The sequence below is a fragment of the Encephalitozoon cuniculi genome, chromosome III, assembly GCF_000091225.2.
Source record: "Encephalitozoon cuniculi GB-M1 chromosome III, complete sequence".
NCBI classification, from domain to species: Eukaryota; Fungi; Microsporidia; family Unikaryonidae; genus Encephalitozoon; species Encephalitozoon cuniculi.
The window spans coordinates 67,689-85,337 of NC_003230.1; the positions used below are offsets into that span (position 1 = coordinate 67,689).

The window sequence follows — 17,649 nt, forward strand, 5'->3', positions numbered from 1 at the left end:
GATCGGTACTGCTTAAGAGGCCAGCCCCGGTAACCCCGGCATGGCTATTATTTCTTTGGTGGTCATCAACGTACACACAAGGAAGGTAAAGGCCAAGGCGTTCAGCCTCGGGCAGTTTTCGTTCTTCACCAGGGGGAAAGTGAGGGAAACGCTTATGTTTATCTCCAAGGAGCTTGCAGAAAAGCTAGAGACATACGAATTCCAGGAATACACCCATGAGTTCAACGACAAGAAAACCTACAGGCTGTTCAGCTTGGTGCACAATGACCTTGCATACATAGCGTGTGCAGACGACGACTATCCTGGGATTGTGGCGCTGAAGCTTCTGCAAGAGGCAAGACACGGAGACATCGAGAAGCTTATTGAGGAATACAAGGACCCTGCGTCCAAGCACACCCTCCTGCAAATACAGAACGAGGTTGAGGAGACCAAGGGTGCCCTGTCGAAGACATTGATGGCCGTTCTTGAGCGGAACGACAAGCTGGAGGACCTGGTTGCCAAGTCCGAGCACCTTTGCTACGAAACAAAGCTGCTGTTCAAGAGTGCAAAGAAAAAGAACAGGTGCTGCTAGCTCCTAGGGCTGAACATAAATAAATTTAGAATGCCTATATTTATCTTATTTTCTGCGGTTGTCCTTGCGATTCCATCGATGGACTATGAGTTCAAGCTGTTTTATGAAACACTTGACAAGGACAAGTTCAAGTTCTTTGGAAGGGGAGAAGCATACAGTGTATTCAACGAGGACATAGAGATGGTTCCTCGCTGCAGCATGAAAGACGTGGCCGAGAGAAAGGAGGGGAAGGAGATGCGGCTCTCCAAGGGGGAAATCGAAGACGTTGTTAGAGCACTGCTGACAGAGAGCAGGGTTGGAGTTCAAGAGTATGAAGGCCGGACTCTTGTAAGGGAAGGGTTCCCAGGAAACTGGAAGGATTTCACGGATCTGTTGCTGGATGCTAGAAACGTTCCATCCGTTGCAGCAGTGAAGTTAGGAGATGCAGTTGAGGTCAGCTTCCTAACCACATCTGAGTCGACGATCTATACCTCTACCTTTGAGGACGACGAGATACTCAGCAATCTGTACTGGATTCTGAGCGAGATGAATGTGATTGAGGTGGTATACGACAACAAGAGGCTGGGAGACTTCCTGAACAGGCTGGGCATCTCCGGCTGCCTGAGGAGGGGCGAGGAAAGTGCAATAAAGCTTTTGTGCAGATACCTCAGAGTATCTGAGGAGAGCTACGAGCACAAGGAGTATGTCAGGCCGTTTGTGTGTAGGGTGGATAGGAGTGTTCTCTCCTCACTAAATGTATACAACGAGAACGAGCACTGTGTCGCCAAAACCTTCTGCTGCTACACAAATCAGGGATGGAGGCTTCTGCACAGAATGCTTCTGCAGCCACTCCGTAACAAGGATGAGATAGAGAGGAGGTTGGACATTGTCGACTCGTTGAGGACTCTTAACCTTGGCATTTTAAAGAGATTTCCAGACCTGTTGAGGCTGTCCAAAAGAGTAAGCAGTGGCAGGGTGTCCTTGAGAGAGATTCTTCGGCTAGCCCAGACTGTCGATACCATTCCCGAGCTTATGTCCTCTTTCTCATCCTCCTTGGCTCTTAGCAAGGATGTTGGCGAGACTCTCAAGAAGATCTTCCTGGCATTTGTGCCGTTCAGAAATGAAATCACACGAGTAATTGATCTCGAGGCTGCGGAAGAAAACGTGTACAGAGTCAGGCCCGATGTATCGGAAAGGCTACAGAAGCTTAACAGGGCGCTGGCCGAAGTCGATGGAAAGATGCAGAAGGAATATGAGAGGGTGTGTGGGATTTACCCTAGAGCTAAGGTGGATAGAAACTCAGGGGCCTTCAAGACCGCAAAGGCCGAGTATCAGAGAAGCCAAGATCTCTTCAAGAAAGAGGGCTTTGTCGAGCTGAGCTTTGTGAAGGGAGGGGTTTCGTTTACAACAAGAGTCCTTTCCCTCCTGAACGAAAGAAGAGAATCTCTCAAGAAAGAAATCGATGACGAAGAGAAGGAGATCATGGACGGAGTCAAGACAGCACTGAAGAACTACACACCATATCTCGAGTCCCTGAACCATCTGACCGCACTGGTTGATGTGTTTAGTGCATTTTCGATCAAGGCTACTCTCAAGGGATACTCGAGGCCGATTGTCGGTGGAACAATGCTTGAAATAGAGAACGGGTTCCATCCGGTGCTTGAGGACCAGGACTACATTCCGAACTCGATAAAGATGGAGGACAGGAGAATGTGTGTGGTGACAGGCCCGAACATGGGAGGAAAAAGCACCTTCCTCAAGACATGTGGCGTGATTGCCCTCCTTGCACACATGGGATGTTATGTCCCTGCAGAGTATGCTAGTATTCCGATACTCGATGGAATATATACAAGGGTTGGAGCCGGAGATTGCTCATTCACAGGATCGTCCACGTTCATGATGGAGATGGCCGACATAGCAAGGATATGCCGCCTAAGCTCCCCGGAATCGTTGATCATAATAGACGAGCTTGGAAGAGGAACTAGCGCAGTCGACGGCCTAAGCATTGCACAGGCCGTCAAGGAGCACCTCATTCTGAAGAAAAGCCTGTGCCTATGCGCCACCCACTTTCCAGAGCTTTGTGGAGATGATGTGCTGAACAAGAAGGCCAAGAGCGACGGGACTCTTCTCATGTACGAGGTGGTTGACGGAATATGCGATACAAGCTTTGGCATAATGGTTGCAGAAAAGGTCGGATTTCCAGCCGAGGTGATTGAAATGGCCAAGGGGTATATGGAAAGATGACGGAGCTTTGAAGTTTGTGCCTGCATGGCCAGCCCATTTCCCTCTGGCCATCTAGAAGATGGAGGCCATTTTAATAAACCCTTTATTACTTCATCAATAGGCAGTTATTTCGCCGATATCTCCTCGTCTCTATGGCTCTTATTGGACCGTTCGTTTGCCTCATCAACATCTGCTTCAAATGTTATTTTGTAAAAGTTCTTTCCATCATGCAGCAATGGCTCAAGGCTTCCGGTCACAAATCGTAATCCATGCTGCAGTTTGGTGAAAATCAGCAGCCCAGTCCTCAGGTCAAATATGTTTATGATCCGATGTCCAAGACAAATAACATAATTCTTGGACAGCTTGAACTCCACAGGCCTGCAGTTCCACAAAAAGATAATGTCTGTTCGCTTTAGCTTTCCGGTGTCGTCGACTATGAACCCTACAGAGTCAAAGCACAGAAGAAACTCGCGTGGTGAGACAGGGAGTATGGATCTTGCAGTGGTATTCTTGAGCCCGTAGAAAAGTACGGGAATGCACGGGTCGTAGACCTGCAGAAGCTCTTCTGTCCTGAGAGATTCCATGTCGACAATCTCAAAGTCCCTGCATGCGATCACAATCTTTTCCGAGCAGAAGAAGACGTTGTACACCTGGAGCCCAACGTACAACTTTCGGGAAAGCTCAATCGTAACTGCTTCGTTGGATATCACCGCCAAAAAAAGGAATATGGAAACAGACTTCCCGTCCCCAGAATCCGTCGATGCAATGCATGGACCTTGCTTTGTTACTCCATAGAAGAAGTTTTCGATATCGCTCTTCAGGACATTCTCCTCTATACTTGTGGACTCTACATTGAAGTGGGATGCATACAGAGTCGAACCCGACTGGTACATCATCAATTCATATGTAGAGTCGTAGATTATCTTGCTGACCTTTCTCTCCAGGATCCTGTCGATCTTTTGATTGAAAAACCGATAGACCCCGTCACCAACTGCTATAATATACATGCTCTTCTGCGCAGAGGTATACTCGGGGTCGTTGCTTCTATCCAAGGGCAGAGGAAGCTTAATACTGCTCACAAAGAAGTCGGCCGTTGGAAATAAGGTCTTCCACAAAGACCATGTCTTGTTGGATCCAGGCTCTAGCGAATCTTCCGAGCCATCATGGTCTTCTTCGTAGGGATCTTCTCCATCTTTGGAGCTGTTGTTTCTGTTTTCGAAGAATGCATTCACGGCCTCATCGAGGCTGTCGCATCCCGCAGGCTTCAGCATCTCGGCGCTATCCAGAGAGTCTCCATCGGTTGACATGTAAGAACTTTCTTCTCCGGAGTTTGAGGACGAAAAGCTCTCTCCACGCCAATCTGTATTGTTTGCCTGGCATGCATATCTCACGGTTTCGCCGGTCTCAAATGGGAGTGTCCTAAGAGATATGTCGTCCCGGAGCTTTGCCCTGACTCTGTGGACTGCCTTTTGGATTATCTTGAAGTACACATCCCTCTCTCCCTGGTCATGAAAGTATAGGCCCCAGGCCTTGGCGCTTCCTGCCTCAAATAGAAACAGCGAAGAAAACTCCTCGAAGTCTTCGTCCTTATCAAAAAACCCGGGATCCTCCTTAAGCGCAATCAGCCTTGGCATGAATATCGGCTCGTCGTTGATGTACAAGTCCGCAAACTTGTTTTGTGGATAGTCGCATATCAGGATTAGGTGGTCAAAGACAAACACCTTGTATACCGCAGACCCTTCCCTGGTACTGCTCCTCACCAGAGCCTCTCCCTCCTTTAGCAGCTTCCTTTTCTTCTGGAACAGAGCTAAGCACTGCTGGTTCCTGACCGTCCCCTTGTACTTAAAACTCATCCCAAGCCTGTAAATCGCAAACTGGGTGCCATATTTGTTAAACTCCCTGTCTGCATTCTTTGCTATCGCCTTAAAGCTCTCAACCAGCCTTTCATATGCATCCTTGAGACCGCCCTCTTCGTTCTTGACAACAGCCTTCAGAAGCAGGGGGTATCGCGCAAGCTTCTGAGACGGCCTGTACAGAAAATGCTTGATCCCAAGAAACTCGGCATTCTTTTGCTCCAGAAAGTCCTTCACGCCGCTTGCAAAGTCCGGATACCGATACATAAGCTTCTCAAGCTCAAACTCGGCCTTGGGAAGCCTCCGCACATACTCGTAGTACACAGTAAACTCGTCAACATACCTTTCATATATCGATACACACTCCAGCTGCCGCAGATTTGCGCTCGAGCCCTCTGCCTTTTCAGTTGCGTGCTCATTGGCGTTGTTCAGGGCATCCTTTCCCATCGTCTCGAAACCCGCCCCAAAGTTCATCTTCCTCATGTCCTCGTAAATCCTCTGGTGCAACCTTTGAATTCTGTCCATGTTGATGAACACCCTGTCGCATATCTCATACTTGACTTTTGGGCTACTAAACAACGGACAGTTAAGAACCCATATCCGGAAGTCCCTCTCCCATAGAATCAGATCCCGGATATAGGATTTCTCGCTTTCAAAAATCTCTTCTAGCGCCTCAATAAGCTTCCTAGATCTCGACATCAAGGTTAACATCCTTTGTTTTTTTCGTATTTATCTCCCTAGTGTTTCAGAGGGATCATCGCCCACAACAAGACCACAGACTCACCCGTTCCTGGAGCTTCTGTGCCGCCTCCTCCTTAGATGGTCTGCCACGTTGAACATCGTCTCTGCGCTTACGGTTGACGGCTTCTGAAGAAGCTCCATGCACACATCAAAGTCCTCCCGGATGATCACACTCCTCGCCATGATTATCGCAGATGCACAACAATAGAGCACCATCTCAAACCTGCATGAATCGCTAAGAAGCCGGTCCCATAGCCATACAACATCCTCAATGTCAAAGCACGACACAAACATCAGAAGTATCCACTTCATATGGAATCCTCCCTCCACCAAGCCCTTTCTCTTCATCGCCCTGTACAGCTCTCTGTCAGCCTCTTCAACTATCTCCATCACCCTGGACATCCTGTGCACTATCCCCCCGCTGCACTGGTCAAGATCTTCCATGAAGTTGTCGCCTATCTCTACCATCAGTGAGTTAAAGCAGAAAAAGGAGTCTTCTTCGCAGTATCTCCTGTCCTCCTCGTCTTCGCTCAGATACAGAACATAATATATTGCCGTCAGAACAAGATTCATTCCCTGGACATACTTCACAGACGAGTTTGTCATTGCATAACACTTCAGTATCCTCTCGATCACGGCCCTGTGGGTTTCCTGTGTGTCTCTATGTATGCTGTCGAGAAACTCGCAGTATCTTCTTTTCTCTCCAGAGTCTTTGCACTCTGTTCTTGGCTTGATAAATGTCCTGCAGACGTCGTTCTCGATCACCTTGTAGCATCCATCTTTTCCCTCAAACTCGTCTCCTATCTTTCCTATGTAGAAGCTATAGGAGCTTCTCATGTTTCGAAGAAACATCTCCGTCCTAAACTTGTTTTTACTGTAGTATCCCAGAAACACTTTCCAGTACTTCGGCCTGAGCGATGCATTCGAAAACCCATAGTAACAGTATTTCTTCACCTCGCGTACATCAAGCGGGGTGGAGTCTGTGGGGTTGATCTGCTTCGATATAAGCCCGTGAAGAGTCATCTTCTCTCTGCCCTTGTAAAAGCTCATTCCTGCTCCAGGCCCGCCTTTCCTATACAAGTTCTGTCGTTGTTTAGGAATTCGATCCAATAGGGCAGGGTAGTATGCAATAAGCAGCCCAGGTGATTGGACTCCATGCAATAACCCTCTGACCAATGGGTGCTCAGCAAGACAGGCAGCTGCATGCTAATGCATGGAATTCCTGCGCCTCTTAGAAATTCAACGGGTAATCTTTGATCGAGGCATTTTCGAGTGCACTGCTTGAGATCCGCTGCCTCTGTGCCAAGCCTTACGATGTCTGGTGCCTTGAAAGCATGGAAAAGGAGTTTGGTATTAAAGGAAACACACTAAAACCATCCATGTACTTGAGAGAAGCTCTGGCTCTTGAAAACGGTGCTAGGTATAGAGGAGAGCAGCTTACCAACGGAGGATCGTTCAAGATAGAGATGAACATCGATGTTGTAGACATTCAGCAAGAGCTTATCTGCGGGACATTCGAGATACATAACCTTACGGATAGATACGAGCTTCTTACAACATACTTCGAGGGAGAAATAATCGGGAACATCTATCCGTTCACAACCGAGGAGTACTCGATGACGAATCCAGACATAATACATTGGAAGCTCTTCCCCGAGTGGAGGGGGGAGTATGTCTACAAGCCCGGGTCTTACGACATCAAGAAAAGCAACTTCATGTACATCAAGATCAAGGAGCTGTTCCTGCTCCCCGACCCCAGGCTCAAAAGTATACCTGGGGCATCCATTGATGGGCATTACTATTGCTGCTACTACAAGAACCTCGATTGCTTTGCAGGCCACTACTACTACAAAAACACATCGAACCTAATATCCCAGCAGGTGCTTCTCGATAGAGTATTTCCAAGGAAGTCAAGAAGCAAGTCATTTAGCAGATGACATGAATATATCATTAAATCATAATTTACAATGAAGGCTCCTGTGAGGACCCAATGGCCATATTGGGGAAGGTCTTTCAAGATTTGACAGGACTTTAAATGTTTTCGAAGCAGACCCTCGATGGATGAGGGTTGGAAAGTCAAGAGGCCGTCTAGCGGGGCAAAGGTGGAGTCCAAGCCGTTTTCTGTGCAGGGGCATACCTGGAAGCTGATTCTGTCGAACAGGTGCAACAGGGTGTACTTGGCGCTGGAATACCAAGGGGGATCCTATCATGACATCCTAACAGCATTTTGTTTTGACATTGATGGGAAGAAATATGAATATCAGTACCAGTTTTCGATGTTCAGCACAGACATCGGGATGTATATTGAGGAGAAGGAGAGGTATGTGATCAGGGTTGATGTCCGTGTAAGGACCGGGTGCTACAACTCGAAGGAGGAGACCGGATATGTCGGGCTTCGGAATCTTGGGGCAACGTGCTACATCAACTCCTTGATGCAGGCCCTGTTCAGCATAGCCAAGTTCAGGAATGACGTGTTTGGGCTAGAGCCCAGAGGAAGAGTCCTGCTTCTCCAGAAGCTGTTTAAGGAGATGCAGACGGGAGAGCATCCTGTGGACACAACAGACTTTGTTGTGAATAACATATGGGTGGACGATGTCCATGTCCACCAGGATATCCACGAGTTTTCGAAGGTTTTTTTCGACTCTCTTGAGAAGGACAGCAAGAGGAAGGACGTTATCGAGGACATGATACAGGGAGAGCTGGTGACATATATAAACGGAAAGTGCGGATGTGTGAGGAGGATAAAGGAAAAGTTCCAGGACATCCAAGTGGAGATCCGGGACTTCTTCAACAACAAGCTATCGTCGAATCTGCAGGAGTCTCTGAAAAGATATGTAAAGAGTGAGATTCTCGATGGGAACAACAGGTACAACTGCGAGAAGCACGGGCTTGTTGATGCGAAGAAGGGTGTGATGTTCAGTTCTCTTCCCCCGGTTATGTTTATTCTTTTGAAGAGGTTCAATGTTGACTTTGAGACAGGAAATGGGTACAAGATAAACGACTACTTTGAGTTCCCCGATTCGATTGATATGCTACCGTTTCTGGACAGGGACTCTAAGAGAAAGGAGGAATCTGACGCGACGTATGATCTGTACTCTGTCATAGTGCATAGGGGAGACCACGATGAAGGCCATTTCTATGCATACCTGAAAATCAATGGAAGATGGCTCAAGTTCAACGACACTGTTGTGACCGAGGCTGGGGAGATGGAGGCACTGGAGCACAACTTTGGAGGAAGACATCCTTATAAGGACAGGATACGAGACCATTCTGGATATTACCTGATCTACCTCAGGAAAAGTATGGCCAACGATCTGTTGAATGCGAAGGTTGTAATCCCCCCGAGAACGGAGGAGGTGCTGAGCAGAAAGCAGGACAAGACTCTGGTCAGGTGCATAAGAATAGACAACATCAGGAACTACAGGGGAATTGGGTTTTACAACATCGACTCATACGACTATCCTCTGAGCAGCTATGCCGAGTTTGTCATGAAGGAGGGAGATACCATCAAGCTGCTAAGGAACAACATTGAAAAGCACCTCAGCACCCGGAAGTCTTTGTATTTATTTGAGTGTACCAGGATAAAGAGCCATGAAAAGGGTGAGACATCTGACAGACCCTGTAAGAGGGTTAAGGAAGACACGCGTGAGTTGGTAGGGACAAATACAAGGACTGTGGAGGAGGAGGCATCCAGGATCATTGAGCATGTTCAACTCGACTATCAAAGAAAAGTCGCCCTCGTGAAGGATGGAGTTATTAATGTCAGTGCAGACTACTTCGTCTACACATGCCATCCAGGGGTTAATTTCGAGGGGCACAGGCTTATATTCCTTAAGGTCTTCAACAGCATTCCCTGGTGTGAAGACACGCTGCCCACATCTCTACGACTCTGTGCATGTGTGCACATGGATGGAACCATCGGGGACAACATAGACGTTATTGGTGAGAAGACAGGGCTTGATGACATTGCAGTGTTCAGAGAGTTTGACTTCTCGTCTGCGCTGGACCCATCCACCAAGATTTCTGACCTTCCCCAGGGAGATGTCTTGGTTGCAGTCAGAAGAGAGAACGTCTTGGAGTTCCTTGACTTCATAGGGGACTTCTACCGGAGGCTATGCGTGAATGTTTCCTGTGGGCCCCACAACTTTACCATATTTGTGAAAAGAGGTCTGAAAAGCACTGAGCTTGAGGACAGGATCCGGCGGTTTGTCGGGTCGAAAGAAATATTTCTGCGGAAGGAGGCTGTTTCTGACAGCTCCGAGTTCAGGACGGCACCAGAGGACTCTGTCCAGTCGGATCCGGAGCCTGATCTTCATGAATACCTGCAGCCCAGGAATTCTGTGTCATGCTTCATCAGCGCTGGATATCAAGTAGTCTATCTAGCATTCTGCAACAAGGAGATGGACTACAATGCCGTCCCTCACCTGCACATCCTTGTGACTAAGGTTGGGTGCACGTCCTTGGAGCTGATCAAGAGTGTTCTTGTGTCCCGCTTTGTATGCCTCAATCCTGTGAGAGGGCACTCGTTGAAGACCCTGAGAATAGTCGACACGGTCCGGGACACACTGTATCTCAAGGCGTTTGCGATGTCCGAGGAGTTTACTACCAACGGGATGTGTGTTATCCAGCCGTTTGTAAGGAGGGCCATCAAAACGGCATATTACACCGGGATGTACAAGATAGTGGGGTTTCCGTTCTTCCTGCAGGCTGATGTGGAAACCGTTACAGAGTTCAGAAAGAAATACAAGTTATTTGGAAAGATGGTGATGTTCGATGGAAAGAGCTACACCGACCTGGAGCTTGACTGGCCGATGAGCAAATTCAACGACGAATGCTTTCTTCTAATTGAAAGGACATAATCTTGCTATTAAAGAATGATGTATTTCCTTTAGAGGCCTCTACAAAGACCCCTGCCTGAACCAATAAAAATGGATGGCGGCCAAGCCCTTGAATGGAGTTTGAGGAGTATGGAGAGCCATATGTCGATAAGTTTGATCTGAGGTCGGCACTTCTTGGCAGACTGCCTGGCGACGGGCCACTGCTGGAAGAGCTGGGGATAGACTTCGGCACAATAAAGAAGGAAAGCCATCTGGCGTTTGGTGTTTTCCAGAGGAAGGCTGTTGACTTCTCCTTTGTCAAGAATGCAGACCTCTCTGGGCCGATTGTGTTTGTTGGTCTGTACACCCTTGGCCTGATCCTGAACTACAAGATCCACTTTGGATACATATACTTTATTTCCCTCCTGACAACCCTATCGATATACTTCCTACTAAATGTTCTAGGCACAAAGCACATAGGATTTCTTGAATGTTGCAGCGTTCTTGGATACTCGTTCCTCCCTGTAGTCTTCTTCTCGTTCCTGAACATCCTGATGGGAAGGATCAGCGTTGAGCTCAGGGTTTTCTATGGGCTTGCCTTTGCCTGCTGGTCCAGCTATGCAGCATCCGTGGTGTTCTGCAGGTATCTGTCCCTCAGCAACAAGCATCTGGTCGTTGGATATCCTCTACTGCTTGGATACACAGGATTTGTAATGGTTATTCTTTTCTGAAATAAATCATAAATGTTAAGGTTTTTGGAGTTGGATGAATGTCCATGATGGGTAAGGACATATTTAATATTTGTAATTGATCTCCGAGATATAAAAGAAAAAACAAGAAGGCTGGGATGCGAAAAAATGACTTTGACGTAAGGGAGATGAATGCAGCACTGGGTATCCTCAAGCTGGCCAGAGAGGGAAGGGGAGATAGCGATGAGCCTGACACAAGAACAAGAAAGACAACTTTCCAAATGATGGTCCTGAAGGAGGTGTTCAAGATTGCGCCGCATCCGTCGACTCTTACAAAGGCGGATTTAGCGCTTATGATCAAGCTTCCCCTGAAGGCTGTGCAGATATGGTTCCAAAACGAACGGAGCAGGAAGGAGAGAGGCGGGCGCCTGGGCAAAAGAACTAGAGGAGGAAAGTCCGAAAGCATAGACCCTGTCAGACTTTTCAAGGTCATAATGAAAGTTTTGGAGAAAAACAGGGAGGGACTCGGATTCTAAGGGGCTGGAATGTGCTTTGTGCGTACCGGTGATATGGCAGGAGCTTGGGATCGACTGGTTCCAACCGAGAACGTAAATTGAAGCATGAGCTTTCTCGAGGAGATGGAGTGGCGCATTTGATGCGGTAGGCTCCTAGTGAACCTGGCGTTGGTAGCACTCCTGCCTCAAAGATACACCCGGGACGTTTTGTTTCCCGCCCATCCAAAAACCTTAGGGTTTAGGTTTGGGCTTCCACCACTGAGCAATAGACTTATCGGAAAATTAAGAAGCATTTCTTATCGAATTAAATTATCGGAATTTAGCCAATAATATTATTGGGTTAGAATTTATTCAGGGCCTTAGAAATTCCAGAATCGGATGGGTACCTCAGTATCTTAATGTGCTCTCGACGATGGACATAATTGTCTGCAGGTCGATCGTTCTCGACTCGACAGCCTCGTCAACGCCCTGATTCTTCCCTTTGTTAATGTGCCTTTTGTTCTGAAACCATATATCGACTGCTCTCGGAGATAAGGATATCAGGATCCCTATATCGATCTTATTTTCCCACGTTGGATATGGAGTGGCTTGGTATACCTTCTTGAGAACCTCCTTCTGGAATTCGCTTTTCCTAACCTTTTCTCCCGGCTTCTTTGAGCACCTTTCCGGGTGGAATAGCAAAATCATTCCAAGGACAGCCTGAACCTCCATCTCTCTTCGCTCAAGCACCTTGATGGTGAAAATTTTTGGATGTTTTTGTTTTAGAAATCTTCTGTTTGGATCTCGTGCCCCTCTGGAGCTCCAATCACCTGGGGATACTAATGTCATACTCATCGTTGTGATGGATCAAGAAGATTAGATCCTATCATGTTTCATTTAGATTCTAGGTTTAAATTAAGCGGTGCCTTGATGTGTTTGACATGTCGCTGCCAGCGATTGGATGGATGAGGCATATGAATTTTCTAATTTACTATTGGTGGAAACAATATATTACCCAACCTTTTCCGCCGCTTTACCCTGCCATTAGTAATTTCCAGCTTTGGCAGCCATACATGCCGAAATATGAGCTCCAGGAGACGCTTGCAAGCGGGTCTACATCGAAGGTCAAGAGGGCAGCCGCTCCCGGAAATGCAAAGTGCGTAGTCAAGGTGATAAGAAAGAAGGACGTGCCCTTGCGAGTCTTTCTAAGGGAGGTTAAGATACACCGGTCGCTGAGGCATCCAAACATAGTTGGGTTTGTCGACTCGTATGAGGATTGCCATGGATACTGTATAGTGATGAAGCTTGGGTGCGGAGAGGTGGGGAGCATGATACGGGCAGGTGGAGGGCTGGACCCGCTTCTAGCCCATTTCTATTTCAGGCAGCTGGTTTCTGCTGTGGAGTATTTGCATGGAAAGTGCATATGCCACCGGGACATAAAGCCTGAGAATATGCTTATTGATAGTGCTGGGAATCTTCTCCTGTCGGACTTTGGGTTTTCAACTGTGTTTTTCCATAAGGGCAGGAGGAGGAGGCTGCGATCGCCCGCAGGAAGCCTTGAGTACATGGCTCCAGAGGTCTTTGAGGGGGCTTATGATGGAGAACTTGCAGATGTGTGGTCTTGCGGAGTAAGCCTTGTTGTATTTCTGACTGGAGCGCTTCCGTGGGATAGGGCTGTTGAGTCTGACGAAAGGTTCTCTGCATTTGTGTCCTCACGGGGTGGTTGTCAAGTGCCGCTTAGCAGTATAGGGGACCAAGCGATGGGGCTTGTGATGAGGATGACGGCTAAAGAAGATAGACGGCCGTCGGTCTCAACGGTTATGAAGGATCCTTGGGTCATGCAGCCCAACGAGCTCCTTGATGAGTCTGGGCTTTGTAGAGACTCCTGCCGCCTGTTCAGCTTGGTTCCGCGGCAGACTGGATCGGCACTCCACTTTACCCAGCCTGGTGAGGTGCACAAGACACCGAGAACACGTCCCGTCTCCTCACAGCCTAGGAGAGCTGGATCTGGAGACATCTGCAGGGTATATATCGGTGAAGAAAGCCTGAGGCTCGCTTTAAGAAGAGTGTGCGAGGCTCTTGATGGGATGGTGGTCTCCCATAGAATTGCAAAGGAGCATGTGATGTTTTCCACTGTGGATTCCAGAAGATCTGTGCTTTCCGGGGAGGTTGGAGTCATAAGACTGGATGAAGGCTGCTGCATGACCATCCGGAGAGCAAAGGGAGATCCCCAGGAGTTTAAGAGGTTTACAAGGGTGCTTGCAGAGTCTCTTGGGTGCAATGGCAGGAAGTGCACAATATTATATAATGAGATTTGATAAATAAACAAAACTAATTCCTATCTCCTTGAAGTGCAAGATGAAGAATATGAAGAAAAACGAATGGAAGGAATTGGGCTCTGGGGCCTTGTCGATTGTGCAAGGGTACCAAAGAAGGCTGTCCAGAAAGGCTCAAAGCATCTTTTTCATGGCTTTGATGTTTCTTTCTTTTATTTTCCTCTATAAAAAATATTTTTTTGTTTGGAGAGGCAAGGAGGACCGGAGAATGGAGAAGATGTGCTTGGATTTCATAAACAAGAGGGTTGATAAGTGTCTGCAGCACAAGTCGAGGTACGACCAGAACAAGGAGTTTGCAGCGATCAAGACGCATCTGCCTCTCGTCCCGTTGAAGATGACGCGGTCGAATGCTGTTTTTCTGTACACATACAAGAAGCCGTATGTTGTTATCAAGAGATGCATTGCGCCGGAGTCTCCTGGGCTGGCTGAGGACGAGATACTGATGTCTCTTCACCATGAGCATGTTGTGAAGTTTTTGAAGTCGTTCAGGGAAAAGTATGTGAACCTGAAGGGGGAGGAAGAAACGATTATCTGGATATTTATGGAGCATATGGACCACAAGGTATCCCAGGATGTTGTGAAGGGGAACGAGAATAAGATAAGAGAGATTACCAGAGGGATACTGCATGGGCTCAAGTATCTTCACGGAATAGGGATAGCACATCTCGATCTGAAGATCTCGAATGTCATGGGAAAGGAAGGAAAGGAGGGGATTGTATATAAGATTATTGATTTTGGGTTTGCTAGAAAGTTTGATCTTACGGGGGACAATGCAGAGATTCAGATTCCTTCGAAAAGCTTTGGAACGTATCCATACAAGCCGCCGGAGACGTCGCAGCTGAACATGCATGGCGTGAAGGGAGACATATGGTGCCTGGGTGCCATAGTGTGGTTTCTGTCGCGGAAGCAAACACCTTTCTACTTTGATGACGGGCGGAAAAACCTAGAGGAGTGGAGGATGTTTATCCGAGGAAGACTGCCCATTTCCTTCAAGCCCCATGCATCACCTGCACTGAGAGACTTTGTTCGGAAGTGCATGAATTTTGATAGATTTGCAAGGCCCAATGCCTCTTCGCTTCTCGAACACCCGTTTATCACCGGGGCGCCAATGAAGGTAACCGAGGAGGAGATAAATGAAATGAGCGAGGACTTTTCGTCCAGCTCTGGATACAGCAGCATGGAATCTGGGGAATAAAATATTTTGTTTTTGCCTGAGAAGACATGGAAGTTGCCCTACGCCTGTACATATTTTCGAGGCAAATCCCTTGGATGGGAGACTCCGAGGAGCTGAGATACTTGATAAGGCTTTTGCCTGAATACATCCGGATCGGAGGAGAGAGGTATATTCTGTTTCGGATGAACAGAGTTGCGGATGTGGATAGCTGGGCTGGCGCGATGTTCTGCAGAAGATGCCTCCACCTGTATATTCCTGTTGTGAATAGCAGAATGAGATGTAGCGACGAGGTTTTGACGATTGAATGCTACGGATGCGGCGGGAGAAGCATGTTTGATAGGAATGCCTTTGAGCCTGCCCAGGATCCTTCGCAGCACGGGGAGTCTGAGACGTTTGAATACTACTTTGTGTAGCCATGCTCTGTAAGAAGCCGAGGTTTTGATATGGCAAAAAAATTTGCCCTTCGAGAATGACCGAGCAGATAGAGTCGATGGAACTGGCGGCTGTTGCTCACATCAAGGCAACCAAGAACGACACGTTCGTACATATCACGGACATGACTGGGTCTGAGACGATTGCAAAGATCACTGGAGGAATGCGGGTCAAGGCACAGCGGGATGAGGGGTCTCCGTATGCAGCAATGCTTGCGGCCCAGGATGTTGCAACAAAGATACTTGGGCGTGGGGTTAAAGTGCTCCACTTCAAGCTTCGGGGGGCAGGGGGGGTCAAGCCCATGGCCCTTGGGCCAGGTGCACAGACGGCCATCAGAACCTTGATCCGTGCCGGGCTTAGGGTTGGCAGGATTGAGGATGTTACACCTGTTGCAAGGGATCGCGTCAGAAAGCGTGGAGGACATAGGGGAAGAAGAGTTTGAATAAAGCTGCTTTTATTTATGGATTTTGCTTGACAGGTCTGTGGCGACGAGATGTGTCAACATGACTTGATGGACATCTATTTGTTTCCGCTGTATCCAGCCCTTAGATGGGATTACCGAATCTCTCTAGATTCAGAGAAAAGTGCTGCTACTGCTACAGAAGCATTGGGGACGGGATATCTGTGTGCGACTGTGGCTTCTCGTTCTGTGAGAAGCACAGAGGTATTCATCTTGGGAAGAGTGGATGCCGTATTGTATTTGATATCAAGGAGGTCGGCAGCGACCTAGGGATAGAAATTAAGAATGCAATGCTTGGGGAGGAGGAGGTTGAGGAGTTAAGGAGAAGGATGGAGATACTGATTAAGCCTGGAGATGAAGATGAAAGGGTTCTTTCCAGAGACGAGGAGGTAAGGTGCGTTCATGGATGTCCTGAAGGGCCGAGCTCGATAGAGATGGGGAACATTGGAGGCCTTAAGTGCAACCTGTGTGATGTAAAGACGAGGCTCTGGGTCTGTTTCAGTTGCGGGTATGTCGGCTGTGGGAGGATGCAGTATGGCGCGGAAGGAAATGGACATGCAAAGTCCCACTACGAGGAAACGCAGCACAATGTTTTTGTTCTGGTGCCCAGCCTTCTTAAGGAAGACTGTGAGATATTTTGCTACCTCTGCGACTCGAATATAAGGTCTCGGTACAACTCTGCAGAAAATAGTGTTACGATAGACTTTGGAGGTGCCGACGGAAAGACAGAGGAAAGGAGTGTAAGAAAGGTGATGAGCTGCAGGGGCATCGCTGAGCCTGAGTTTCTGGAGAAAAAAAGGGCCCCTGAGAGCAAGGGGGAGTCTGTCCCCAGCCCGTATGTCGGGATCATCAATTCGGGGAATACCTGCTACATTTCGTCTGTCATTCATATGGTAGGGTATGCTGTTTCCAAAGAGGAGTTTGATCTTGAGCAGCATTTCGAGATATGTTACATGAAGAATCCCTTGGAATGCTTTTTCTGCCAGCTGATGAGAGTGCTCAGCAAAATGAAGGAGACTAAGGACAACGAAGGAGTCAACAGGATATCGATTCTGGACCTTATCATGCTTATATGGAGAGACATGCCCATGTTCGGCAAGTTTGCACAGCAGGATGCCCACGAGTTCCTGCTATTTCTGCTTGAAAAAATCCGCGAGGGTGAGCGTTCGTACCTGATTCCGCCGATAACGTCTCTCTTTGAGTTTGAGGTTGGGAGAAGGGTTTCGTGCTCGGGGTGCATGGATGACTCTACCAGCTATGAGTCCATGTTGATGATATGCACCTTCCTGAAGGGAAACATAAGAAAGTCTGTAGAGATGTTTTTCCTCCCGGATGAGTGGAGCTGTGAGTGTGGAGGAAAGAAAAAGGTAAGCCGGTTTATCACGACGCTGCCGAAGTATCTAATAATTCAGGTTGGAAGATACTCATACAACAATTACAAGGTGGAGAAGATCAAGGACAAGATCGAGATGAGGAGCATCAAGCTGGGGAGCTTCATGAGCAAAGACGAGGCAGACAGGTCTCTTGTAAGGAAGCTTGTGGACAGCGGATACCCGGAAGAAGATGCAGCGAAGGCCCTGGGCATCTTTTGGAACGACGAGAGTAAGGCCCGCAGCCTTCTTGAGAACCATGCCATGATGGACATGAGGACGGACTCAAAGTACAGAGTTGTTGGGTGTATCAATCATTCTGGAGACAATATCAAGGCTGGGCACTATACGTGGTGGGTGTACGACAACGGGAAGTGCTTCAAGATAGACGACACAACTGTCCTCAATAGCAATGTTGAGGTGTTAGAAGATGGGTATATATTCCTGTTCAAGTAAAGATCTTCCGTGGAGGGCATTTGGGTAAATAATAAACCTTCCCACACTCTGGTT

General features: G+C 47.8%; 14 protein-coding genes across 14 annotated transcripts; 11 read left to right on the top strand and 3 right to left on the bottom strand.

Annotated features, from left to right (window-relative positions):
* Positions 1 to 40: 40 nt before the first annotated feature.
* On the top strand, positions 41 to 571 carry ECU03_0530 (uncharacterized protein; the record flags this gene model as incomplete). Its single annotated transcript, NM_001040928.1, has 1 exon — positions 41 to 571. The coding sequence occupies one exon, from the start codon at positions 41 to 43 to the stop codon at positions 569 to 571; it is 531 nt and encodes a 176-aa protein (NP_597564.1).
* Positions 572 to 649: 78 nt separating this feature from the next.
* Positions 650 to 2,794, top strand: ECU03_0540 (uncharacterized protein; the record flags this gene model as incomplete). Its single annotated transcript, NM_001040929.2, has 1 exon — positions 650 to 2,794. One exon carries the CDS (start codon positions 650 to 652, stop codon positions 2,792 to 2,794), a length of 2,145 nt encoding a protein of 714 aa, NP_597565.2.
* A 104-nt stretch (positions 2,795 to 2,898) lies between these two features.
* On the bottom strand, positions 2,899 to 5,325 carry ECU03_0550 (uncharacterized protein; the record flags this gene model as incomplete). The annotated part of the gene is made up of 1 exon (NM_001040930.2): positions 2,899 to 5,325. One exon carries the CDS (start codon positions 5,323 to 5,325, stop codon positions 2,899 to 2,901), a length of 2,427 nt encoding a protein of 808 aa, NP_597566.2.
* Positions 5,326 to 5,406: 81 nt separating this feature from the next.
* Positions 5,407 to 6,417, bottom strand: ECU03_0560 (uncharacterized protein; the record flags this gene model as incomplete). The annotated part of the gene is made up of 1 exon (NM_001040931.1): positions 5,407 to 6,417. One exon carries the CDS (start codon positions 6,415 to 6,417, stop codon positions 5,407 to 5,409), a length of 1,011 nt encoding a protein of 336 aa, NP_597567.1.
* Positions 6,418 to 6,746: 329 nt separating this feature from the next.
* ECU03_0570 (uncharacterized protein) lies at positions 6,747 to 7,304 on the top strand (the record flags this gene model as incomplete). Its single annotated transcript, NM_001040932.2, has 1 exon — positions 6,747 to 7,304. One exon carries the CDS (start codon positions 6,747 to 6,749, stop codon positions 7,302 to 7,304), a length of 558 nt encoding a protein of 185 aa, NP_597568.2.
* Positions 7,305 to 7,424: 120 nt separating this feature from the next.
* ECU03_0580 (uncharacterized protein) lies at positions 7,425 to 10,226 on the top strand (the record flags this gene model as incomplete). The annotated part of the gene is made up of 1 exon (NM_001040933.1): positions 7,425 to 10,226. One exon carries the CDS (start codon positions 7,425 to 7,427, stop codon positions 10,224 to 10,226), a length of 2,802 nt encoding a protein of 933 aa, NP_597569.1.
* Positions 10,227 to 10,318: 92 nt separating this feature from the next.
* On the top strand, positions 10,319 to 10,915 carry ECU03_0590 (uncharacterized protein; the record flags this gene model as incomplete). The annotated part of the gene is made up of 1 exon (NM_001040934.1): positions 10,319 to 10,915. One exon carries the CDS (start codon positions 10,319 to 10,321, stop codon positions 10,913 to 10,915), a length of 597 nt encoding a protein of 198 aa, NP_597570.1.
* A 116-nt stretch (positions 10,916 to 11,031) lies between these two features.
* On the top strand, positions 11,032 to 11,409 carry ECU03_0600 (uncharacterized protein; the record flags this gene model as incomplete). Its single annotated transcript, NM_001040935.1, has 1 exon — positions 11,032 to 11,409. One exon carries the CDS (start codon positions 11,032 to 11,034, stop codon positions 11,407 to 11,409), a length of 378 nt encoding a protein of 125 aa, NP_597571.1.
* A 366-nt stretch (positions 11,410 to 11,775) lies between these two features.
* On the bottom strand, positions 11,776 to 12,099 carry ECU03_0610 (uncharacterized protein; the record flags this gene model as incomplete). Its single annotated transcript, NM_001040936.2, has 1 exon — positions 11,776 to 12,099. The coding sequence occupies one exon, from the start codon at positions 12,097 to 12,099 to the stop codon at positions 11,776 to 11,778; it is 324 nt and encodes a 107-aa protein (NP_597572.2).
* A 341-nt stretch (positions 12,100 to 12,440) lies between these two features.
* On the top strand, positions 12,441 to 13,685 carry ECU03_0620 (uncharacterized protein; the record flags this gene model as incomplete). The annotated part of the gene is made up of 1 exon (NM_001040937.1): positions 12,441 to 13,685. One exon carries the CDS (start codon positions 12,441 to 12,443, stop codon positions 13,683 to 13,685), a length of 1,245 nt encoding a protein of 414 aa, NP_597573.1.
* A 40-nt stretch (positions 13,686 to 13,725) lies between these two features.
* Positions 13,726 to 14,898, top strand: ECU03_0630 (uncharacterized protein; the record flags this gene model as incomplete). Its single annotated transcript, NM_001040938.1, has 1 exon — positions 13,726 to 14,898. One exon carries the CDS (start codon positions 13,726 to 13,728, stop codon positions 14,896 to 14,898), a length of 1,173 nt encoding a protein of 390 aa, NP_597574.1.
* A 74-nt stretch (positions 14,899 to 14,972) lies between these two features.
* Positions 14,973 to 15,290, top strand: ECU03_0640 (uncharacterized protein; the record flags this gene model as incomplete). The annotated part of the gene is made up of 1 exon (NM_001040939.2): positions 14,973 to 15,290. The coding sequence occupies one exon, from the start codon at positions 14,973 to 14,975 to the stop codon at positions 15,288 to 15,290; it is 318 nt and encodes a 105-aa protein (NP_597575.2).
* A 56-nt stretch (positions 15,291 to 15,346) lies between these two features.
* On the top strand, positions 15,347 to 15,751 carry ECU03_0650 (40S ribosomal protein S14; the record flags this gene model as incomplete). Its single annotated transcript, NM_001040940.1, has 1 exon — positions 15,347 to 15,751. One exon carries the CDS (start codon positions 15,347 to 15,349, stop codon positions 15,749 to 15,751), a length of 405 nt encoding a protein of 134 aa, NP_597576.1.
* A 107-nt stretch (positions 15,752 to 15,858) lies between these two features.
* ECU03_0660 (uncharacterized protein) lies at positions 15,859 to 17,595 on the top strand (the record flags this gene model as incomplete). The annotated part of the gene is made up of 1 exon (NM_001040941.1): positions 15,859 to 17,595. The coding sequence occupies one exon, from the start codon at positions 15,859 to 15,861 to the stop codon at positions 17,593 to 17,595; it is 1,737 nt and encodes a 578-aa protein (NP_597577.1).
* Positions 17,596 to 17,649: the final 54 nt, after the last annotated feature.